The 21,673-nt window shown below is 44.3% G+C and overlaps 1 protein-coding gene across 2 annotated transcripts in view; it reads left to right on the top strand.

Moving 5' to 3' along the window:
• Window positions 1-20,616, top strand: part of UBE2Q2 (ubiquitin conjugating enzyme E2 Q2) — an 844,760-nt gene extending 824,144 nt beyond the window's left edge. For both annotated transcript variants that reach the window (XM_085643780.1, XM_085643779.1), the window contains exon 13: window positions 18,929-20,616. In XM_085643780.1, the coding sequence (XP_085499906.1) occupies window positions 18,929-18,960 (32 nt within the window). In that variant the 3' untranslated portion in view covers window positions 18,961-20,616. The remainder of the gene's footprint in view (window positions 1-18,928) is intronic.
• Window positions 20,617-21,673: the final 1,057 nt, after the last annotated feature.

The following is a 21,673-nucleotide window of genomic DNA, read 5'->3' as shown; positions in this document are numbered from 1 at the left end:
TCCGCACAGACAACATGACCGCCATGTACTACATCCAAAAACAAGGCGGCACACACTCTCCACAGCTCTCTCAACTAGCACAGAGCATATGGAGATGGGCAATTCCACACAAAATCTTTCTCCTAGCCCAGCATGTCCCAGGAGTCCAAAACACCATGGCAGATCTGCTCAGCAGACAGACGCAGCAGATACACGAGTGGGAACTTCACCCGCAGGTTCTTCACCCGTTCTTTCAGATGTGGGGGCATCCACAGATAGACCTCTTCGCCACCCACGAAAACAAAAAATGCCCAAGCTTCGCCGCCAGATACCCACACCCATTGTCCAAAGGCAATGCGATATGGATGAACTGGTCAGGCAAATTTGCGTACGCCTTTCCACCTCTCCCACTAATTCCATTAGTGGTGCGAAAGCTACTACAGCACTCCCTCACACTGATTCTAGTAGCTCCAACATGGGCCAGACAACAGTGGTACACCACGCTGCTGGAACTCTCGGTAGTGCCACACCAAAAGTTACACCTCTCACCATGCCTCCTAACCCAGAACCATGGAGAGATCAGACACCTGGACCCAGCTCAGCTCAACCTTGCGATCTGGCTCCTGAGATCCTAGAATTCGGATACCTTAACCTTCCCCCCGACTGTATGAACGTTATCAGAGAAGCTAGACGCCCTACCACTAGAGCCTGCTACGCTGCCAAGTGGAAAAGATTTGTTGTTTATTGCCATAACAACACAATCAACCCACTAGACGCATCCATACAGCATATCATATGCTACTTACTCCATCTACAAAGATGTAACCTAGCATATACATCCATTCGGCTACACCTCGCAGCAATTGCCGCTTGCCTACAAAACAGACAGCACCTATCACTTTTCAGAGTACCTGCCATTAAAGCCTTCATGGAAGGCCTAAAACTAATAATTCCCCCCAGAGTGCCACCCTCACCTGTGTGGAACTTAAATATAGTTCTCACAAGGCTAATGGGACCGCCTTTCGAACCTTTGCATAAATGCGAACTGCAATTCCTCACATGGAAAACAGCTTTCCTTGTAGCCATTACCTCCCTTAGAAGGCTCAGTGAGATACAAGCACTTACTATAAAAGAACCTTTTCTCCAAATGCACCCGAACAAGGTTGTCCTCCGTACCAACCCAAAATTCCTACCCAAAGTCATCTCACCCTTTCATCTAAATCAATCGGTAGAATTACCGTTTTTTTTCTCGCAACCTCAAACTGTTGCAGAAAGGGCTCTACACACACTGGATGTTAAAAGGGCCTTGCTTTACTATATCCTGAGAACACAACCTTTCAGAAAGACAAAGCAACTGTTTGTCTCTTTCTCTCCACCTCATAAAGGCAACCCCATCTCTAAATCAGGGATAGCTAGGTGGATTGTAAAATGCATACAGATTTGCTACCACAAAGCAAAATGCACGCGATCTGTTCCCCCTAAAGCCCACTCTACAAGAAAGATAGGGGCTTCTATGGCTTTTCTAGGGAACATCCCATTAGATGATATCTGCAAGGCAGCTACATGGTCAACACCGCACACTTTCACTAAACATTACTGTGTAGATGTGCAAACCAAGCAACAAGCTAGTGTGGGCCAGGCTGTACTAAAAACACTATTTTAAAGCACTGCAGCAGATACCGGTGGTCGTCGCTAAGGTTGGGAACTGCTATATAGTCTATGCAAGAGTGTGTAATCTGCAGCTCATATGCCTTGAACGGAATATGCTACTTACCAGTATGCATCTGTTCTTGGCATGTAGAGCTGCAGATCTACACACGCCCACCCGCCTCCCCGGCTACCTGTATCTGTTCCAGTCTATCTTATTTAGATACAACACACATGGGTTTCTTCACTGTTATTACTACACTCCATCTTTCCCTGTTGGCGAAAAACAATCTGAGGATGGAGCCGAAGCCCATGCGTAATACGAACCAAGGGAGGAGTCACCGACCTCGTGACTTCCAAAGACTTTCCAAGAGGAAAAACAAACTGCAAACATCCGGGCCCAACACCAGATGGCGATCTATGCAAAAGTGTGTAGATCTGCAGCTCTACATGCCAAGAACAGATGCATACTGGTAAGTAGCATATTCCTTATCCTTCACTACCAATGCCTTGTTTTAGTTCCTCTCTTATGACATTATTATTCCATTATTGTCTCAAGCTCTGTTTCGGGCTTACTAAATTGCATTGAGTCCTGATGATGATCTCACCATTCATAATGGGATTCAAATGCCGTAGACCACAAACAAACCAAAGACCCTAGTTTATTGTATAAATGATTTTCTTGACAGCCCGTACTAGTATTCATTTGCTAATACACGTGTTGATCACTTTTAATCACTTGTGTATCACTTGTGTATCACTTTGAAAGAGCACTTTACTCACTGCCCCACTATGCGTTTTTAAATAGTTTGTTAATTTTGTAATCATTCAAAACTGCAGTTTGGTTCTCTGTATTGCTAATATTACTACTGCAGATCATTGTTCTCTTTGATGCATACCTACATAATTGAAGTCAGTGCATCCTGCAGACAGTACAGATCCTCAAGGGAGACCCAGAAACTGTTGGAGGAGGGCTCCGCCTTGTTTTTTATGATTGCTTGTGGACCCTTATAAGAGTCGAGAGGGGCTGGACAATGGTATCATTGATCCAGTTGTGGTCTCTCTTCAGCCAGTGGCTTGGATACCTCGCCAGAGATGGAGATGGTGTTTTCTTCAGGGCCTACTCCACTCGAAGTTGCATCCTTTCCCTCAGTTCTTATGCGAAGTTGTATGTCGCGAAACACCAAAAGAAGTCTCAGCAGTTCTGCTCCCACTCAGTTGTATGCATGGACCTGTCCCTAATCTTGAGGCTGCAACACGTCCTTGTTGCTGCCCTAGTCTTCCAATAAGTCGAAGCTGAAGCGCAAGCAGGATTTGTCCCAGACGTGCTAGTTTTAGCCTGAGAAGCCCTGAGGATGTCGGGGTGCATCTTGGCCTCGCTCCCAGGCCTCTGACTGGGAGCTGATTCCACAACTGATTCCAATGCGCCCCAAGTTTCCAGGTCTATCAGCAATATCGCAGAAGATTGCAGGCTTCAGAGAGTTCATATTGCAAATTTTTGGCACTCTTCCAGATCACTCTGGCCTGCCTTTGGATCCCAAGGATCCACAGATACCTCCAGTCACACTACCGCCTGTGGATCCTCCCTGTGCCTCCTGCCTCAGGTCCCACTCAGACTCAGGAGCAGACAATCACTCTGGCACAAAAATACATACCAGTCCCTTTGATATCCATGCTTGCCTCTTCGATATCCAATCTGGGCCCAACGCCCCTAGAGGAAGACCCTGTTCATATAGTCCTATCTAACTCCAAGCCAAAATCATCCTGTGCCCGACCAAGGTTGCGTCCCGATGCATTAGACTTGGAAACATGTCTCTTAGCCACACCCCAATGCTCCAGCAACTTTTAGGTCCAGACTGTGATTAGAGCAAGCCAGCCTTTAGAGACGACAGTGGTGATGAGGGGGTTTATTTTCTCCAGAACTATGAGGATTATTTATACATGGACATTGCATGAGGCCAATAGGTTGGACACTTCCTTGGATACTGGGTTAGGTTCTCTCCCTGTGTCATCACCGGAAGAGAGTCCCTTATTTGCTGTTCTAATACGATGAGCAGTAGAGATACTTGATTTGCAATTTCCAAATTCCAGGAATGTAGATCAATCTAGCATAGTAACAAAAGTTTTGCTACCTGGACAAACTTCATCTGAACCCTTACTTCCATTTAATGTAGCCCTGACTGTGACCCCTTCATGGGCACCTGGTCTAAGCCTCGTTCTGTCCACCAGCGAACTTGCAGGTTGCAAGAGGCCACAGGCTGGTGCCAGTCATTCCTAACTTCTTGACGCAGCACCCTGTGCCAAAAAGTTTGATGGCTCATGCTTTCACCAGTAGGGTGAACCTCCGTTCATTACTTAATATTCCCCCAGGCTGGCAATCCAAACAAATAACATTTAGGAAGCAGATGTTTTCTTCGGCCAGACTAGTGCTCCAGTCAATCAGTGCAAGCTGTTACCTGAGAAGATATACCCATGCTTTATAGGACATGGTCGGCAAGAACTTACCGGCAGTCTGAGGCATTTCTGGTTCACACTGTCCAAGATGGTCAAGATGCCGCACAATACATGAACTGTTTTGGACTAGACACCTGTTCTGGACCAGACACTAATGACTTCTTGGATAGGGCAGTTGGCACTAGCAAAGTGCTACGGCAGCATGTTTGGATGAAATCCTCGGGCTTCTCTGAGGACATGCTACCCTCTCTGATGGGCATGCCATTTGGTGGATCTCACCTGTTTGGCAAAAAGGCTGATTCAGTGTTGGAATGCTTGAAAGGAAACTGGGCCACAGCTCATTTGGGTGTTCAAAAAGGTGATGGCAGAGATCGTAGCACGCTTTCAGAGGTTGGGGATTCCAGTTTCCCCTTTACCTTGACTGGATTTTGAAGGTGAGCTCGTCGAGGCAGTCGGAGACGACCTCCAGACGATGGCAAGCCTCATGTTATCATTGAGGTTCACGTTCAATGTGCCTATTTCACACCGGACTCCTTTGCAGAGGCTCTATTTTTATCTATCTTTTTGTTTTCATAGCTAAAACGAACTGTGCATCGTATCTGTGGCACCAAACACAACAAGGTATCTATATACAGCATCCCATGTCCGAAATCACAGTGCATGAATAAAAGAAAAACCAGTGATATAGCAGTTATTTGGTTCCTCAAATGTCCAGATCTCTATAGGCCCAAGGACACCACATCCTTTTGTGCTTTCTTTCTCAACCCCTCCATTTATAAATCCCCTTCTCTGCCATGGTGCAATAGCCACCCCCCTGGACTACTCCTATTGGATGTGAGGGTGAGTGTTCTACCAGTGCTTAGCAATTTATTTCTGTGCCACAATGATGCCAGTTGAAGCCAATTCCTGCCAAGGTTCTCTACGCCCAGGAATTCCTCCTTCCCTCTATTATTCTCAACTAACCTACTTTAGGATCCTGAACTGTAGGAGTATTTGAAATGTACCCTGAGGTGTGATTTATTTCCTGCCATTACTGCATTACATGGGGACAACCCCAAACCATGCGATAAAAGAACATGTCCATAGCCCCACAAACTTAGTATAAACCCTGCTCTTTTTCAAAGTGTACTGGGGCTGCAGCAAATCCGATTAAGAAAATTGAAATTTTTTCAAACCTAACTTGAAGTTATGGCCAAAACTCTGTCTTCCATAGCGGCCTCCTGCCACTCATCATCTAGCTCCCTTCCCTGCCTCTTGAAACCCTTTTAGGCAGTCAGGCACATTCAACAAGAGGGAGCCATAGTAGTTTTATTTCTGACCGGTTGTATTCGTGCAGGGTTTCAAGGCAGGTTGGTATTGCCAATATTAAAATAAACAAACAGAAACTGTTATTTATGCAATTCAAACTCTTCTCCTAATTGTTTGAATGAAAGGAGATGGTCGTGGTAGCATACATTTCCCAGTCAAGAAGTACCAATAGAGTCCCATTGACAAAAGCCCTGCAATCGTGATACCTGTTTGAGGCAGGTCCCTACCCCTAAAGTGTCTTGTTCATGAGCTTCCCAAGCCAAATAATGTTGGTGAGGGCCACAAGCCAGCAGAGCAGGGGGAGTCTAGAGACCTGCTGTAGTGAGCATCGGGGGGTGTGCCCGTACAGAAGACCTAGATTCCCTGATTTCTCTAGAGTGGCTTCCTCCAAACTCCAAGAGGAATCATGACCAGTCAACCTCCTATCGAAACAATCTGTGCTATTCAGTAATACAACTGTTGAGTGGGGAATCCAAGGCCACCCATATACACAGGCAGCATGGATTTAGTATAGGACGCTCTCTGGATTTTATCAGCCCAAAGAAATCGAGAAACCAGTGCGCGCATCTCCAAAAAGAACGTGAGTGAAATGTGAACTGGGTAGTTCTGAAGCTCACAAGGAAAGCTAGGGAGTACCACCACTTTATAAAGAGCACCTCGTCCCATTATTTTAAGGGATAGTGAAACCATGGTCTCCAAGTAGGAATAATGTTCAGAGCAGTCAAGTTGTCTGCTGATCTCGAGAAACATGGATACCTAGATATTCCACTTCCACTTGTTGGCGTCGGGTGGTTGCTGAGGATCTGCAATGTTCAAATATACATATGTGGACTTCCCCCAAATACCTTTCAACCCAGATGCTACACTATTTATACATCCAGTATTTTTCTCAGGCGCAGAAGTCAAGTTTGCAGATACTGTAAATAAAGAAGCATGTCATCAGCGAATAGTGACACACTATCCTCCATCCGATCTGGCCAGAAGAAACCACATATTTGGGCATTTCTCCTGAGCAACTCCGTCAATGGCGCTATTGCTAGAGCAAAAAAAGAGTGGGGAAAAGGCCAGCCATGGTGTGTACTGCGTTGAATAGGGAAGGAAGGGGAGAGCACCCAAAAACTCATTCATGTTCTCAGGGAATTATAGAGGGCTGCTACAAACACACATCTAGGACAAAAATTAAGTTTGAGGCATATGGGCTGCAGATTATACACTGTGCATAGATCGCCATCTGGTGTTGGGCCCGGATGTTTGCAGTTTGTTTTTCCTCTTGGAAAGTCTTTGGAAGTCACGAGGTCGGTGACTCCTCCTTTGGTTCGTATTGCGCATGGGCTTCGGCTCCATCCTCAGATTGTTTTTTTCCGCCATCGGGCTCGGATGTAATACTTCGCGCTCCGGTTCCGAACTTGTCCAGTTCAACGATCGACGCAAAAATCCTCGCTCTTTGAGATCCTTCAGATAATAAATCATCTTAATCACCTTCTTTTCGGCACTTCTTCGATTCCGTTCGTCGACGGCGGCCTTCGGGCCTATTCCGGCTCCGGTCTCGGCTGATGGACAGAACTCCCTTCAAGAAGTGCCCTCGATGTGGGTTCAAATTCCCCCACACCGATCTTCATGAGGTGTGCAACCTCTGCCTCTCCCCTGAACACGAGGCCCGAGACTGTCCCGCCTGCAAGTCTTTTAGATCGAAAAAGACTATTCGAGATCGAAGGGCCAGACGCAACATGGCGCACTCCTTGACCTCCGCTCCAGTCGACATCTTCGGGGACGACGTCGAAGCTCCGGTACAGCAGAACATCGAAGAAGAGGACGACGACTTCGTCAGTGCTTCCGAGGCCGACGACTCAGATGTGGAGGACATCACCCCGGCGCAGAGGGTCGTGAGTACTATACCCCCTCCCACACCGATACCCAAAAAGGCTTCGGTCACGCCTTCGAGCCTAGGCAAGACCAAGGATCCTGCTTCTCACACCCCACCTTCGGGCCCGGTAAAGAAGCCTATTAAGCCTTCCGGCAGCTCGGGCTCGAGCCAGCCTACCAGCGGTACCGAAAGACACCCTTCGGCACCGAAGAAAAAATCGGCCTCCACCTCCACACCGAGCCCAGCACCAAAGCCCTCGGTGTCGAAACCTGCCCTCTCGGTGCCGACCAAACATCATAAGGCCCTCGGCACCCACACCCCCGTGCCGAAGCCTCTTTCGGCACCGAACAAAAAAGCGGAGGTCCCGAAGAAGCACGGCTTAGACAAACCTAAAAAGCCGTCGGCCCCGAAAACCTCGGCGCCGACCGAACAACCAGTGTTGCAAGAACTTTTCACACCGGATCCTCTGCAAAAGACACTTACCAAGGATCCAAAAACTGGACATTTGACACTGTCTTAAGAAAAGAGACACTTGGACAAACCAGCTCCACCTCCACCTCCACCTCCAAAGAGGCAGGACACTGCTATCTCCCCTTTCAGAGTGCCTTCCCCACCTCCTCCACCCTCCCCACCTTCTCCACCCCTGCCTCATCGCTCTCCAACCCTGTCTCCAGACCAAGATGATCTAGGAGACCCTTACTATGATCCAGCAGATGTGCTACAAGACCCCACCCCTACTGGATCTCCAGACCCATGGAATGACTATAACAATCCGGACATCCCAGATGTCCCACAGGATGACCTTTACCCATCTAGGCCATCCCCACCAGAAGATTCGTTAGGCTTTCACCACCTACTACAGAGGGCGGCACATTATCACGGGGTGAAGTTACATACTGACACAGTGGAGGAAGATTTTTTCCTAGACACCTTCGATAATGCACATAGGTCTACTGCCATTCTACCTATGTTAAAAGGGGTAATCAAACATGCACCAGAGGTTTTTAAAGACCCAGTCAGGGCTAGGGTCCTAAACCCCCGTATAGAGAAAAAATACAAAGCCGCCCCCACACATCCTTCATACATTAAAGGCCCTGCACCACTGGATTCCTTAGTGGTATCTACAGCTAGGAAGCGTTCAAATTCTCAGGCGAAGCACCACCACCTGACAAAGAGTCCAAGCTCCTAGACGCGCCAGGGAAGCGCACTGCGTCACAAGCCGCCAATATATGGCGCATCGCCAACACGCAAGCGCTACTGGCCAGATACGACAGGGCGCATTATGATGAGTTAGAGACCATCATGCACCATCTCCCTGAAAAATACAGGAATAGGGCTAATGAATTGATCCAAGCGGGAAAAACTATAACTAATACCTCCATACGCTGTGCCCTAGATGCGGCAGATACAGCCTCCAGGGCCATAAACACCAGTGTCCTTCTCCGTCGCCACGCCTGGCTAAGAGTTTCAGGTTTTAAACCTGAGGTACAAGCCTCCATATTAAATCACCCATGCGACCAACAACATTTATTTGGCCCAAAAGTTGATGAATCCCTCGAAGATCTCACACTCCTAGGCGCTCCTTTCGCCGCTCTTCCTTTCGGGGCACGGGCAGAGGCTACTCCTCGGATAGTGCATCCACGTCCTACAAATCCCCTCCTCAGTCTACCTTCACAAAGGGTTATCAAAGAGACGGATACAGAGGCAATAATAATAAAGGCAGAGGGAAGACAAATACCGCCCGCTCTGCCACACCGCCTACCCAATGACTTTCCCCCGCTCCCTCCAGACCATTCCACTCCGGTCGGGGGCAGAATACAACATTTCCTTCACGTCTGGGAGACAATCACCTCAGACAGATGGGTGACCCAAATTATTCATTCAGGGTATTGCCTAGAATTAACATCTACCCCCCCCAAACATTCCACCCAGGCAACGCCCAATGTCTCAAGAAAATGCCACGTTATTAAAACAGGAGGTAATCTCCCTCCTGCAAAAACAAGCCATAGAGCAGGTCCCCATCAATCAACAAAATTTAGGGGTCTACTCCCTGTACTTTCTGATTCCAAAGAGAGACGAGACTCTACGACCTATCCTAGATCTCAGGCCTCTAAATACTTGCATACATTCAGACCATTTTCACATGGTAACCCTTCAACAGGTTCTTCCACTCCTCTCCCAGAACGACTTTCTCACCACTCTGGACTTGAAAGACGCATACTTTCAAATCCCAGTACACCATGCTCACAAAAAGTACCTCAGATTTGTAGTGGACGGGCAACACTACCAGTTCAAGGTGCTCCCGTTCGGGGTGACAACAGCACCAAGGGTGTTCACCAAGTGCCTAGCAGTAGTGGCGGCACACCTCAGAAGACAGCACATTCACGTCTTCCCGTATTTGGACGACTGGCTAATAAAAGCCACCTCCCACGAACAATGTGTGCAACACACCGCCGCTACAATCCAACTACTTCACCAGCTAGGTTTCACGGTGAACCACCAAAAGTCCCACCTGGTACCATCACACACAAAACAATACCTCGGTGCCACCATAGACACCTCAAAAGCCATAGCCTATCCCAATCCTGCCAGGATTGCAAATATACAGGCTCTGCGTCAAAAATTCATATTTCAACACTCTCTCCCAGCAAGGGTGTTTATGCAACTGATAGGGATGATGGCCTCTTGCATTTTCATAGTGCCCCATGCAAGACTCCAGATGCGTCCACTCCAAGAGTGTTTAGCGCGCCAGTGGAACCAGGCCCGGGGGCAACTGACAGATCTGGTGTTGGTGGACGGTCGTACCCATCGCTCTCTGCAGTGGTGGAACACCACAAACCTTTCCAGAGGTCGACCGTTCCTGGACCCGGTTCCACAAATAATCCTGACAACAGACTCATCGCTCTCCGGCTGGGGAGCTCATCTGTTACATCTCACAGTACAGGGCACATGGACGACGCAACAGAAGTTACTCCACATCAACCATCTGGAGTTACTGGCAATCTTCCTAGCCCTAAAATCCTTCCAGACGCAGATTTCAGGCAAGGCAGTCCTCATTCGCACAGACAATATGACTGCCATGTACTACATTCAAAAACAGGGGGGCACACACTCTCCACAGCTCTCTCAATTAGCACAGAGCATATGGAGATGGGCAATTCCACAGAAAATCTTTCTCCTGGCCCAACACGTCCCAGGAGTCCAAAACACCGTGGCAGATCTGCTCAGCAGACAAACGCAACAAATTTACGAATGGGAACTTCACCCACAGGTTCTTCACCCGTTCTTTCAGAAGTGGGGGCATCCACACATAGACCTATTCGCCACCCACAAAAACAAAAAATGCCCAAGCTTCGCCGCCAGATATCCACACCCATTGTCCAAAGGCAATGCGATATGGATGAACTGGTCAAACAAATTTGCATACGCTTTTCCACCTCTACCACTAATTCCATTAGTGGTGCGAAAGCTACAACCGCATTCCCTAACACTGATCCTAGTAGCTCCAACATGGGCCAGACAACCGTGGTACACCACACTGCTGGAACTCTCGGTAGTAGCACACCAAAAGCTGCACCTCTCACCATGCCTCCTAACCCAGAACCATGGAGAGATCAGGCACCCGGACCCAGCTCAGCTCAACCTTGCGATCTGGCTCTTGAGGTCCTAGAATTCGGATACCTTAAACTTCCCCCTGATTGCATGAATATTATCAGGGAAGCTAGACGCCCTACTACTAGGGCATGCTATGCTGCAAAGTGGAAAAGATTTGTTGTTTACTGCCTCAAAAACACAATCAACCCTCTAAATGTGTCCATACAGCACATCATATGTTACTTGCTCCATCTACAAAGGTGTAACCTAGCATATACATCCATTCGGTTACACCTTGCAGCAATTGCTGCTTACTTACAGAACAGGCAGAACCTATCACTTTTCAGGGTGCCCGCCATCAAGGCTTTTATGGAAGGCCTCAAAAGGGTAATTCCACCCAGTGTACCACCCTCACATGTCTGGAACTTGAATATAGTTCTCACAAGGCTAATGGGACCTCCTTTCGAACCATTACATAAATGTGAGCTGCAATTTCTCACATGGAAAACAGCATTTCTAGTGGCCATCACTTCCCTTAGAAGGGTTAGTGAAATACAAGCACTCACTATACAGGAACCTTTTCTCCAAATGCATCAGAACAAGGTTGTACTCCGCACCAACCCAAAATTTCTACCCAAGGTCATTTCTCCCTTCCATCTAAACCAGTCGGTAGAATTACCAGTCTTTTTCTCACAACCTCAAACAGTTGCGGAAAGGGCTTTACACACACTGGATGTTAAAAGGGCCTTACTTTACTACATCCAAAGAACACAACCTTTCAGAAAAACCAAACCGCTATTTGTCTCTTTCTCTCCACCACATAAAGGCAACCCTATTTCTACATCAGGGATAGCTAGGTGGATTGTAAAATGCATACAAATTTGCTACCACAAAGCAAAACGAACGCTATCTGTTCCTCCTAAAGCCCACTTTACAAGGAAGATAGGGGCTTCTATGGCTTTTTTAGGAAACATACCACTAGATGACATCTGCAAAGCAGCGACATGGTCAACACCGCACACTTTCACAAAACTTTACTGTGTAGATGTGCAAACCAAGCAACAAGCTAGTGTGGGCCAGGCTGTACTAAAAACACGGTTCCAAACAACTGCAACGGATGCCGGTGGTCGCCGCTAGGGTTGGGTACTGCTATATAGTCTATGCACAGTGTATAATCTGCAGCTTGTATGCCTCGAACGGAATATGCTACTTACCAGTATGCATCTGTTCTTGGCATGTAGAGCTGCAGCTCTATACACGCCCACCCGCCTCCCCGGCTTCCTGTATCCGTTCCAGTCTATCTTATTTAGATACAACACACATGGGTCTCTTTACTGTTATTACTACGCTCCATCTTTCCCTGCTGGCGAAAAACAATCTGAGGATGGAGCCGGAGCCCATGTGCAATACGAACCAAAGGAGGAGTCACCGACCTCGTGACTTCCAAAGACTTTTCAAGAGGAAAAACAAACTGCAAACATCCGGGCCCAACACCAGATGGCGATCTATGCACAGTGTATAGATCTGCAGCTCTACATGCCAAGAACAGATGCATACTGGTAAGTAGCATATTCCTTTTGTGAAATACTTGAAATAGAAGGGGACAGTGTATGGTGTCAAAGACTTTTTCATAATCCAACTAGAAGAGTAAGGCCGATGGGCTTGCAAGTACTCAATGTGGGTCATCGCTACCTGAAGTCTACGTAGGCAATGTCTCCTATCTTAATCCAGCTTAAACCCGTTTTGGTCCGTAGATCGGTGCTCAGCCAGAGAATGGGAGGCTGGCATGTTCCCCATGCAGGCTGTATGGCAACCTGCATGGAGAACTTGCAAAGTGCATATGAATGTTTGGCCGACCCCAGTGGGCCGGTCAAACATTCATGCGCACTTACATAGTGCCCACCACTCCTCCCCTGAACTGAAAGCAGATCTGCTCTGCCCCGCCCCGAGACGCCGCAGCAGGAAAAATAAAATAACGTAGAGTTATCATTTTAGTTTTCCTTTTTGCAACTGACAAAATAGTGGGGTGACACTTCTCTGCCTCAGAGGAGAGCTGCCACTGAGAATATGAATATAGAACAGTTGTCGCAAGCAGCACTCCTTCCCCTACGAGGTTTTCAAAAATCAGAGGTAAATGATGAAAGCTGTCCTAAGCGTCTCCACACCTTTGATTCCCTGGTAGACCCAAACAATAAGGTGACTAGGCTACAACTACATTTGTTTTAAATCTGTTTTAAAACGGCTGTGGGTTACATGTTACTGGTTATTCTTAGCCTGGCAACTGGAAATGCCGATTCTCATAGATTGATTGCATAGAGAATCGTGATTTTATTAAAGACAAGGAGGCTATCGTTATGCATAAACACCTTTATTCGCCACCTCTGCAGCACTTCAAAGAACTCAGAATAGAACCAATGTAAAAACACTAGAACAGAACACTCAAGTCCCATAAGATCCTGCCGTCCGCCATCTTCTTCCTCTTTTGTTTCATTCTTCTTCTCTCCACTCATTTTTCCCTCAATGAATAACTCTTAACCTCCAAATAAACATAATAATCCCAAACATCTTCAGTTATCTGCAAAGAAAAACAATATCAAACATTCTTTTAAATATATCTCAAACCTTCTTTTTTTTTTTTTAATTCACAAGCCAAACTTTTCCATATAACAAACAATATACATCATAAAATGTTTAATCTTTAACTCCACACCCTCTACTTTGGGAGGGAGGGAGGGATAATGATAGCCTCCTTGTCTTTAATAAAATCACGATTCTCTATGCAATCAATCTATGAGAATCGGCATTTTATGGCAAGACAGGAGGCTACCATTATGCATGTTCAAAGCTTATTTAAAACTGTATTTGCAACATGCTCAATTGGCTTAAAATAAAATCTCCTAAAAACATCTGCGTTAGACCAATCTGCAGCCTTCAAGATATCACTCAGATTTCCTCCATTCACAAGAACCTTACCAGCCATAGCACCCCTTACCGAATGCGCTGAAAAACAACTCAAATTCACACCAGCTTCTTTCATGACTGCTCTAACCCACCTGGCTATAGTAGCCGTAGATACAGCTTTAAATGGCTTTACATACGAAATCAACAACTGATCCACTCCATCTGCTCTAAATTCCGCCATCCTACTCTCATATTCCTTAAGGCACCTGACAATACAAATTTTTGGAAACTCATCCAACCTTGGATAAAAAACAGAACTTGACATAGTCTTAGTTCTCCTCCAAATTTCAAACATAACTCCCTGAGGTTGATAAAACCTACAACTCACGTCCAAGGCCTTTACATCTGAAATTCTTCTTATAGAAACCAAACACAGCAAACACGCTAACTTCCAAGACAGTTCTCTCAAACCCAAAAACCTATTCCCTGGCCACTCTTCAAACCGTTTGAAAATCAAATTCACATCCCAAACTGAACCATACTTCGACTTCGGAGGCCACCTCAACCTGATCCCCTTCATAATCCTGCAAACTACTGGACTCCTGCCTACTGAACAGCCCTGAATCAAAACATGTCCAGCTGAGATCGCTGAATGATAACAATTAATAGTCCTGTAAGATAGACCCCTCTCGAACAATTCCGCAAAAAAATTCGCAACCTTCATCTCATCAGCCTCCAAGGGATCCAAATCCCTTTCCAAGCACCAACGTGACCAAACTGACCACACTCCCTTATACTTCTTCCTCGTGCCTGGTGCCCACGACTCTGAGTAAATCTGAAGCTGTTCCCGAAAGATCTGCGAATCCATCGGATCCCCTGATATCTTCCAAACTAGAAGGTTCAGCGAACCCTCTTGAACCAAAGGATGATCTTCTCCTCCTTGTCCCATTAACATCCCACTGTATGCTTGAATCAAAAAAGGTTTTTCTACCGCCATCTCCAGAACTGAAGGGAACCAAACCTGACTTATCCAAAAAGGAGTCACCAAGACAATTTGTACTATCTGTCTTCTCACCTCCAGCAACACCCTTTGAATCATAGAAAAAGGAGGAAAAGCATAACACCTTCTCCCTTTCCAAATCTGTTTGAACGCATCCACAGCTAGAGCTCCCGGATCCGGCCTCCAGCTGAAATACTCCTCCAACTGGAAAGTTAGTCTGGAGGCAAACAGATCTAGATCCAGTGGACCAAACTGTACTTGTATTTCCTGAAACGCCTCCCTGTCCAACATCCAGTCGCTGAAATCTATCAGATTCCTTGAATACCAATCCGCCTCTAAATTTTCCTGACCCGGAAGATATTGTGCTTGTAGATTTATTTTTTGCTCCAAACAATACTCCCATATCTCTTTTGCAATCTCTGATAACTTCTTTGATCTGCTTCCCCCTAGCTTGTTTATATATGTTACTGCGGTAATATTGTCCATCTTCAATAATACAGAATTTCCACGGAACATACTCCTGAAACTTCGCAATGCAAATTGCCCTGCCTTCATTTCTAAATAATTTATATGTTCCTTCCTCTCTGCCGAATTCCAAACTTCACCAGTCACCTGACTCATGCATGCAGCCCCCCAACCAAGTTGGCTTGCGTCCGTCTCTAATACAAAGCCTGCCCTCATACCAAAGATCGCTCGACCATTCCACGCAGTCAAATTCTCCATCCACCAACTCAACTCTATCCTTGCTTCTTCCGACATTCTTACTCGATGTCCATACCATAAACCAGCAGCAAGATTTGATGTCTTCATACGTTGTAATGCCCTGTAATGTAAAGGTCCCGGAAACACTGCCTGAATTGATGAGGACAAAAGACCAATTATCCTTGCAATCTCTCTTAAACTCACCATATCTCTCCTCAATAAATTCTTCACCTCCTTGTGAATTTTCTTTATCTTTTTCTCTGGTAACAACAAAAAACCTCTCACAGTATCCACAACAAAACCCAGAAACTCCAAAGACTGAGACGGCTCCAACACTGATTTTATTTTTCTACATTTATTATGAATCCCAGGGATTGCAAGAGATCCTTCACCATTTCCAATTGCTTCCTCAAATCTGACACATCCTGATTCATTATCAACAGATCGTCTAAATAAACAATCATTCGTACTCCCCTTTCTCTTAAATACCAATCACTGACCTCATAACCTTTGTAAAACACCAAGGCGCAGAAGAGAGACCGAAAGGTAAACATACAAATTGATAAATTTTTCCTTTCCACCTGAATTGCAGATACCTCTGGCTCTTTTCGTCCATCGGAATTGTAAAATACGCATCCTTGAGGTCTAGCTTCCCCAACCAATCCTTGTCCTGCAAAATATCCCTTAAAAGATGTATTCCTTCCATCTTGAAGTGCCTGTAAACCACGTAAAAATTCAAATCCCTCAAATTGATAACTGGTCTCCAGCCCTTTTCCTTCTTTTCCACCAGAAATAAATTGCTCACAAAACCTACCTCTTTCTCTCCTACTTCCACTATTGCCCCTTTTTTCAACATGTTTTCTACCTCCTCCCAGACAATTTTTTCCTGACTCTCTTTGAAAACCAATTCCCTTGGCTCTTTTTCCTGAACTTCTGCAAACTCTATCTCGAAACCAGTTACTGTTTTCAACACCCACATATCTTTTGTTATCTCCCATTTTTCCACATAATTCCTCAATCTTCCTCCTACTTTTTCCTGGATAAAACCAATATAAATCTTCGTATTCCAACTTACCTGCTCCATGACCTGAGGACTGACCTTTTCCTCTCGTTCCTCATGAACGAACCCCTCTTCCTCTTTGAGGGTAGAAATTGTACTGATTTTGCGATCCTCTTCCAAAACCCCTTGAATAAATACTTTGGGACCTATAGAAACCTCGGCCGGAAGGTTGCCCTCTCCTTCCGGCCCTTCCATAAAAACTTCCAGAAGCTCCTCCACTGAAAACCTTCCTCATATTCGTCTGGACCCTGTCCAGAGAAGTGAAAGTATTCACATACTTTCCTAATTCCTTCAATGCTCCATCACCGAAAAGTAAACCATTTGGATTTTCGCAAGTCTCTTTTCTTGCAAAATCTCCCAATTTTGGGTTTATTCTAAACAAAACTGCTTTCTTCCTTTCCTCTATTAGACCCGCATTTCCGTTCCTGAGGAAACATATTGCCCTTTGGCACCATCCTCTTAATAATACAATGTCCAAGTCTGTCCCTTTTAAAAAGGCTTCCTCCACCAAATCGAACATCCTAGCAAGCGGGCCTAACACATCCAATACTTTATCCTCGCATTGTTTCAATGCTTTTTCTAGACCCTTTCTAGGGTCTCTTCCCATTTTGAACATATAAGTAATCATCTCCGGATCTAAATTAGGAGTTAACGTGTCCTTTTCCCCAATTACTGGGCGAGAACATTCTGCTCTCATTATGTTCCTTTCGCTCTTTTCAAGAGGTCTTCTAATCCAGTACTTTATATAATCTGATACGTGGCCCATCGGCCACCATTCAGAACCTCTTGGATGCCTCACATCCTTTGGGTCAAATAATTTCTTTCCAAAAGGGTCAACCACCTTTTTATCCGTCTTCTTTTTTGAACATTCACTCGTGTTCTCATCTTCTAAATCATTTTTGTAATCTAAATCTAATATGTATTCATCTACATCATTTGAATTTGCAGAGATATCCTGCCCATCGTGTGAGTTGCTTTGAACTCTTTCTTTTTGAGCCGCTTTGGACTCCTTTTCCTCCTGCACCATTTTCCAGATGCCTCCTTTTTTCCTTACACTTTCCTCCAACCTCTCTCTTTCATTACTCCTTTCATTCTCTTCCAATGAAAAATACTCTTCCTCCTCATGTATAACCGGCCTCCTCACGTCAGCTAAAGCAGCACCAACTGCATCTTTTACCAACTTCCTTATTTCCTCACTCAAAACACTCTCTGAATCCCCCGCACTCTCTACTGTTGTCATCTTTCTTTTTATTTATTTCCTACTACTCCGTTTAACAAACTGACACCCCGTCTCTAACCGAAGATTTCTCTCTCCTTCCGTTATTTACCTAAGCTCTGCGTTGCCAAGCAACGCTACACACACGAAACTCTCCAAACCAAGAAACAACCTCAAGCGCCTTTAAAAAAACACTCCAATTCCTCTGCTTCTCCTCTATTGCGCATGCGCATTCTTTATCACACTGCGCATTCAATTACAAACTCGTCCGTGTTTTGACTCTGCTCGCGCTTTTCTCTGTTTTGACTCTGCTCACGCTTTTCTCTCGCCCATGTAATGTCCGCCCTAGAAGACGACCTCGCGCCCCAATGAATCCTCGCGCACAACGGTAAGAATCTCTTCTCATTTTCTCCTCTTTCCTTCTACTTTTCCCATTTTCGCCAACAAAACCCTTCCTTTAAAACGTAATTCATCTTCTTTTCCCTCTTGCAATAATGATATTCCTCGCCTAATTTTTCAGTTAAAAATACTAAACCTTCCTTAATTCTATTCACTACAACCACCCGTAACCAAAGTCAGTCCATAAATTGGACTTGACCCACTAATAAATATACATCTCCAAGCTAAATTACAATCATACATTTAGCCTATAATAAAAACATAGTACTTATCTGCTCCAGAAGCAGCAAACAAAGGAGGAAGAAGATGGCGGACGGCAGGATCTTATGGGACTTGAGTGTTCTGTTCTAGTGTTTTTACGTTGGTTCTATTCTGAGTTCTTTGAAGTGCTGCAGAGGTGGCGAATAAAGGTGTTTATGCATAATGGTAGCCTCCTGTCTTGCCATAAAATTAGTCAGAGGTAAGTAATCATTTTCAACATTACGCCACGCGAATGCAGAGTGAGGAACAAACGAAAACCGAATACTTTAACCAAGGGAGTATGGTAGGTGATGCAGTTTAGCGAACATGAATAGTGTGCTCTGGTAGGAAAAACGGAAGGGTCTTGCCTAGAGTGTAATGAGACCTGCCAGTGTATGAGCAGTCCTATTAATGCTTGCAGAGTTCAGTTCTCAAGCGAGAACTGATGTGAGACTTTGACAGATGTAGATTGTGTATTGTAATGCTTAAGATTGTTATTAGGACTTTTACTCTGATATGTTCGTAGCTGATTTTAGATGCTAAATTATATTTTTCTCTTTTCAGGCTGGTACACTCCTCCAAAAGAAGATGGTTAATTGGAACCTTCTTGAATACGGACCAATGTGGATATAAATATAAATACATATGTGTATATATTTCCAACACAGTCACGAGATATGAGCTCCCCATAACAGCTGCACTGCATACCTAGCTACTAATTAATTTAGTGGATAATCCGTTTACTGAATGGCAGTATGTCAGCTTTCTAAAATGATGATCTTAACAAGGTGTCTCAAAGCAGATCTGGGCCTTATGCAGTGTTGGCCATTTCTCCCTGTATTTACAAAGTCTTTAAAACAAGCAGTTTAGAATCAGTATAATCAAAGAGTTCGACGGTATCATAGACTACTTTTTGTGGATGGTCTTCTTTGTAGGATCTCAACTGCAGTGTGTTGCATTTTAGGTTCCTTAAAAGCCAACAAGGTTTCAGGTCTAAATCTAAAACGAATAAAATATTGTTTACTGTTCAAGATATTTCAATGCCATTAGATCACGGTAGTTATCAGGACTATGAGGAATTAAACTGTAGTATTGCCAAATTAACAATGTGGTGAACACCACCACGTGTGCTAGCTAAGTTATAAAATATTTTTGTGTTTATGACTGTAAAGGTGAGCTGTTTTTGGGAAGGTCCTTGCGTTGGATAATACATATATTTCTACGGAGAGTGGGGCTGTTCCAGTTAAATTGTGTAGCTAGTAATTTCGACTGGGGCAGCAGTACTTCCTGGGCTTGGCTCAGTGTACCTACAAATGGAGCCACGGTATAAAGCTTGAAGTTATTTAAAATACTAAACCTTTTTAGGTGTTCCATTTTATTAACGGGTTGTTGCAATCATTTGTAAACTAGTAAACCTATAAAGAAATTGGCAAAAATCAAGAAAAAATCCTTAATTATATTTTAATATAAAAAAATTAAGGAAATCAAGAGAAGAGGAGGGCATGTCATCTGGGTCTGCGTAAAATCAAAATTGTGGTACTAAAGCCACGATCGTTGCAAGATATGAATCCTAGCAAACTGTTGGTAATGTTTCCTGTCCCCTAGGTCTTCTAAAATGAATGCAAATCTGTGTAATTGCTTTACTTTATTGCCTTACCTAAATTTGTTGTTTAGTTTATTAGTGAGAACAGATTTTTATGCCCAAGGTCTGGGTATTAAGATGTGCACAATGGATTAAGCACTTTGTTCAGATCCCGCTAGCATGTCTATTCAATATAATCTATAAAACTGTGCTCCTTTTTGCCTACCAGTCGAGGGCTGGAATACATTTTTGTAGCTGCAGTGTGGAAAATGGATTGGGTGCGACCTGGCACTACTCCTTATTTGTATTGTTTCAAAATCTGTCTTTTTTAGGGAGTTTGGCGAATGATCATTCCCCAACTTTTCTGCTCTTAAGGGGGTGGGGTGGGTTGTACATATATTTGTATAAATTCCTGTTAGCCAATTGATGGGATAGCGGCCTTAACAGAAAGGCAAGGGCCCTTTTGCGTATTAAAGTTCCTTAAAACATAAGGCTAAAATCTTGAATACATTCTTGAATTCTTTAATATTCTGATGGATTACCAGTCTGACCAATGCACATTTGGCATGCTTTGTTTTGGATTTCATTTTTCATTGCAAAATATTTAGCAATGTACAGTAATTTGTAAACTTGCATCAAGTTTATGAATAAAGAACCATTTTAAGAATAACCTTGTGTTACAATTGGCTTGTGTACAGTACATTTTTAGGAATTTCTAATTTGGAACTGACGCCTAATTTGACACGGCTCTACCCGGGTTCGTACACAAGAAAAATATGTATTTAAAAAGCAACTAAGGAGGAAAAAATATTTCCCTTTTGCATGCATTAGCCACCAAATTCCCTCTGGAGCTTAAGGGAGCACCAAGTGACTGTACAAAAGTACAATAAGCTATTTATGTTTTGCTGACTAGTTTTCCTTTTTGTGCACTCCTATAGTCTGACACACTCCTGCGTTTAGTGGTAGGGCCTAAATTGAGTGTCCTTGCATGTTTTTATATATATATATATATATATATATATATATATATATATATATATATATATATATATATATATATACCACACTCTTTATCCTTTTTCCAGTTACCATTTTTTTCACACAATTATTCTGCACCAACGGATCAATAACTTGTTCCTTTTTATTGCTTGTTTCTTTGTTCGACTTTAGTAGACTGTGTTGAAAAGGTCAATATTAATGCAGAGTCTCCTGCAAAAGGTACAACATTCTGAGCGCATGCATACACTCTCTGAAACACTCTAGATCAGATCTTCAAAGAGCTGTCTAATGTTAATACTGAATGCAAAAAAACAATTGCTGGACAGAATGAAGAACAATGTCATACATTCACCCTAGTACAGACATCTGGGCCTTAATCCATCGTTTTGTTGCTCCCCATGCCATTCCAGTTTGAACCCACCATATGCAAATCAGTCTTGAACATCCGCAAGGGTTACCCCATACGGCAATTTAGTTTTTAAATTGTTTAAGTCCAATCCTGTGCACACGTAATTTGTGTGATTTGAAAGTTCAATCCAGTTTTTAAAATTGTGTTAAGAGGTAGGGAAGTGGATCCGGATCCTGGGTACTCTACTCATTTTTTTTTCATTTTTTTTCAATTGCCCATATAGGGAGCCAGGTTACATCAAGCTGCAAAAAAAGCAGCATGTAAGCACTGCACAGTTCTATATAGTAATTCCCAAAGAAAGCTGCTTATAAACACTTGT

This window comes from Triturus cristatus, chromosome 3_1, assembly GCF_964204655.1.
Source record: "Triturus cristatus chromosome 3_1, aTriCri1.1, whole genome shotgun sequence".
In the NCBI taxonomy this organism is placed as follows: domain Eukaryota; kingdom Metazoa; phylum Chordata; class Amphibia; order Caudata; family Salamandridae; genus Triturus; species Triturus cristatus.
This window is presented reverse-complemented; position numbering and strand designations above follow the sequence as displayed.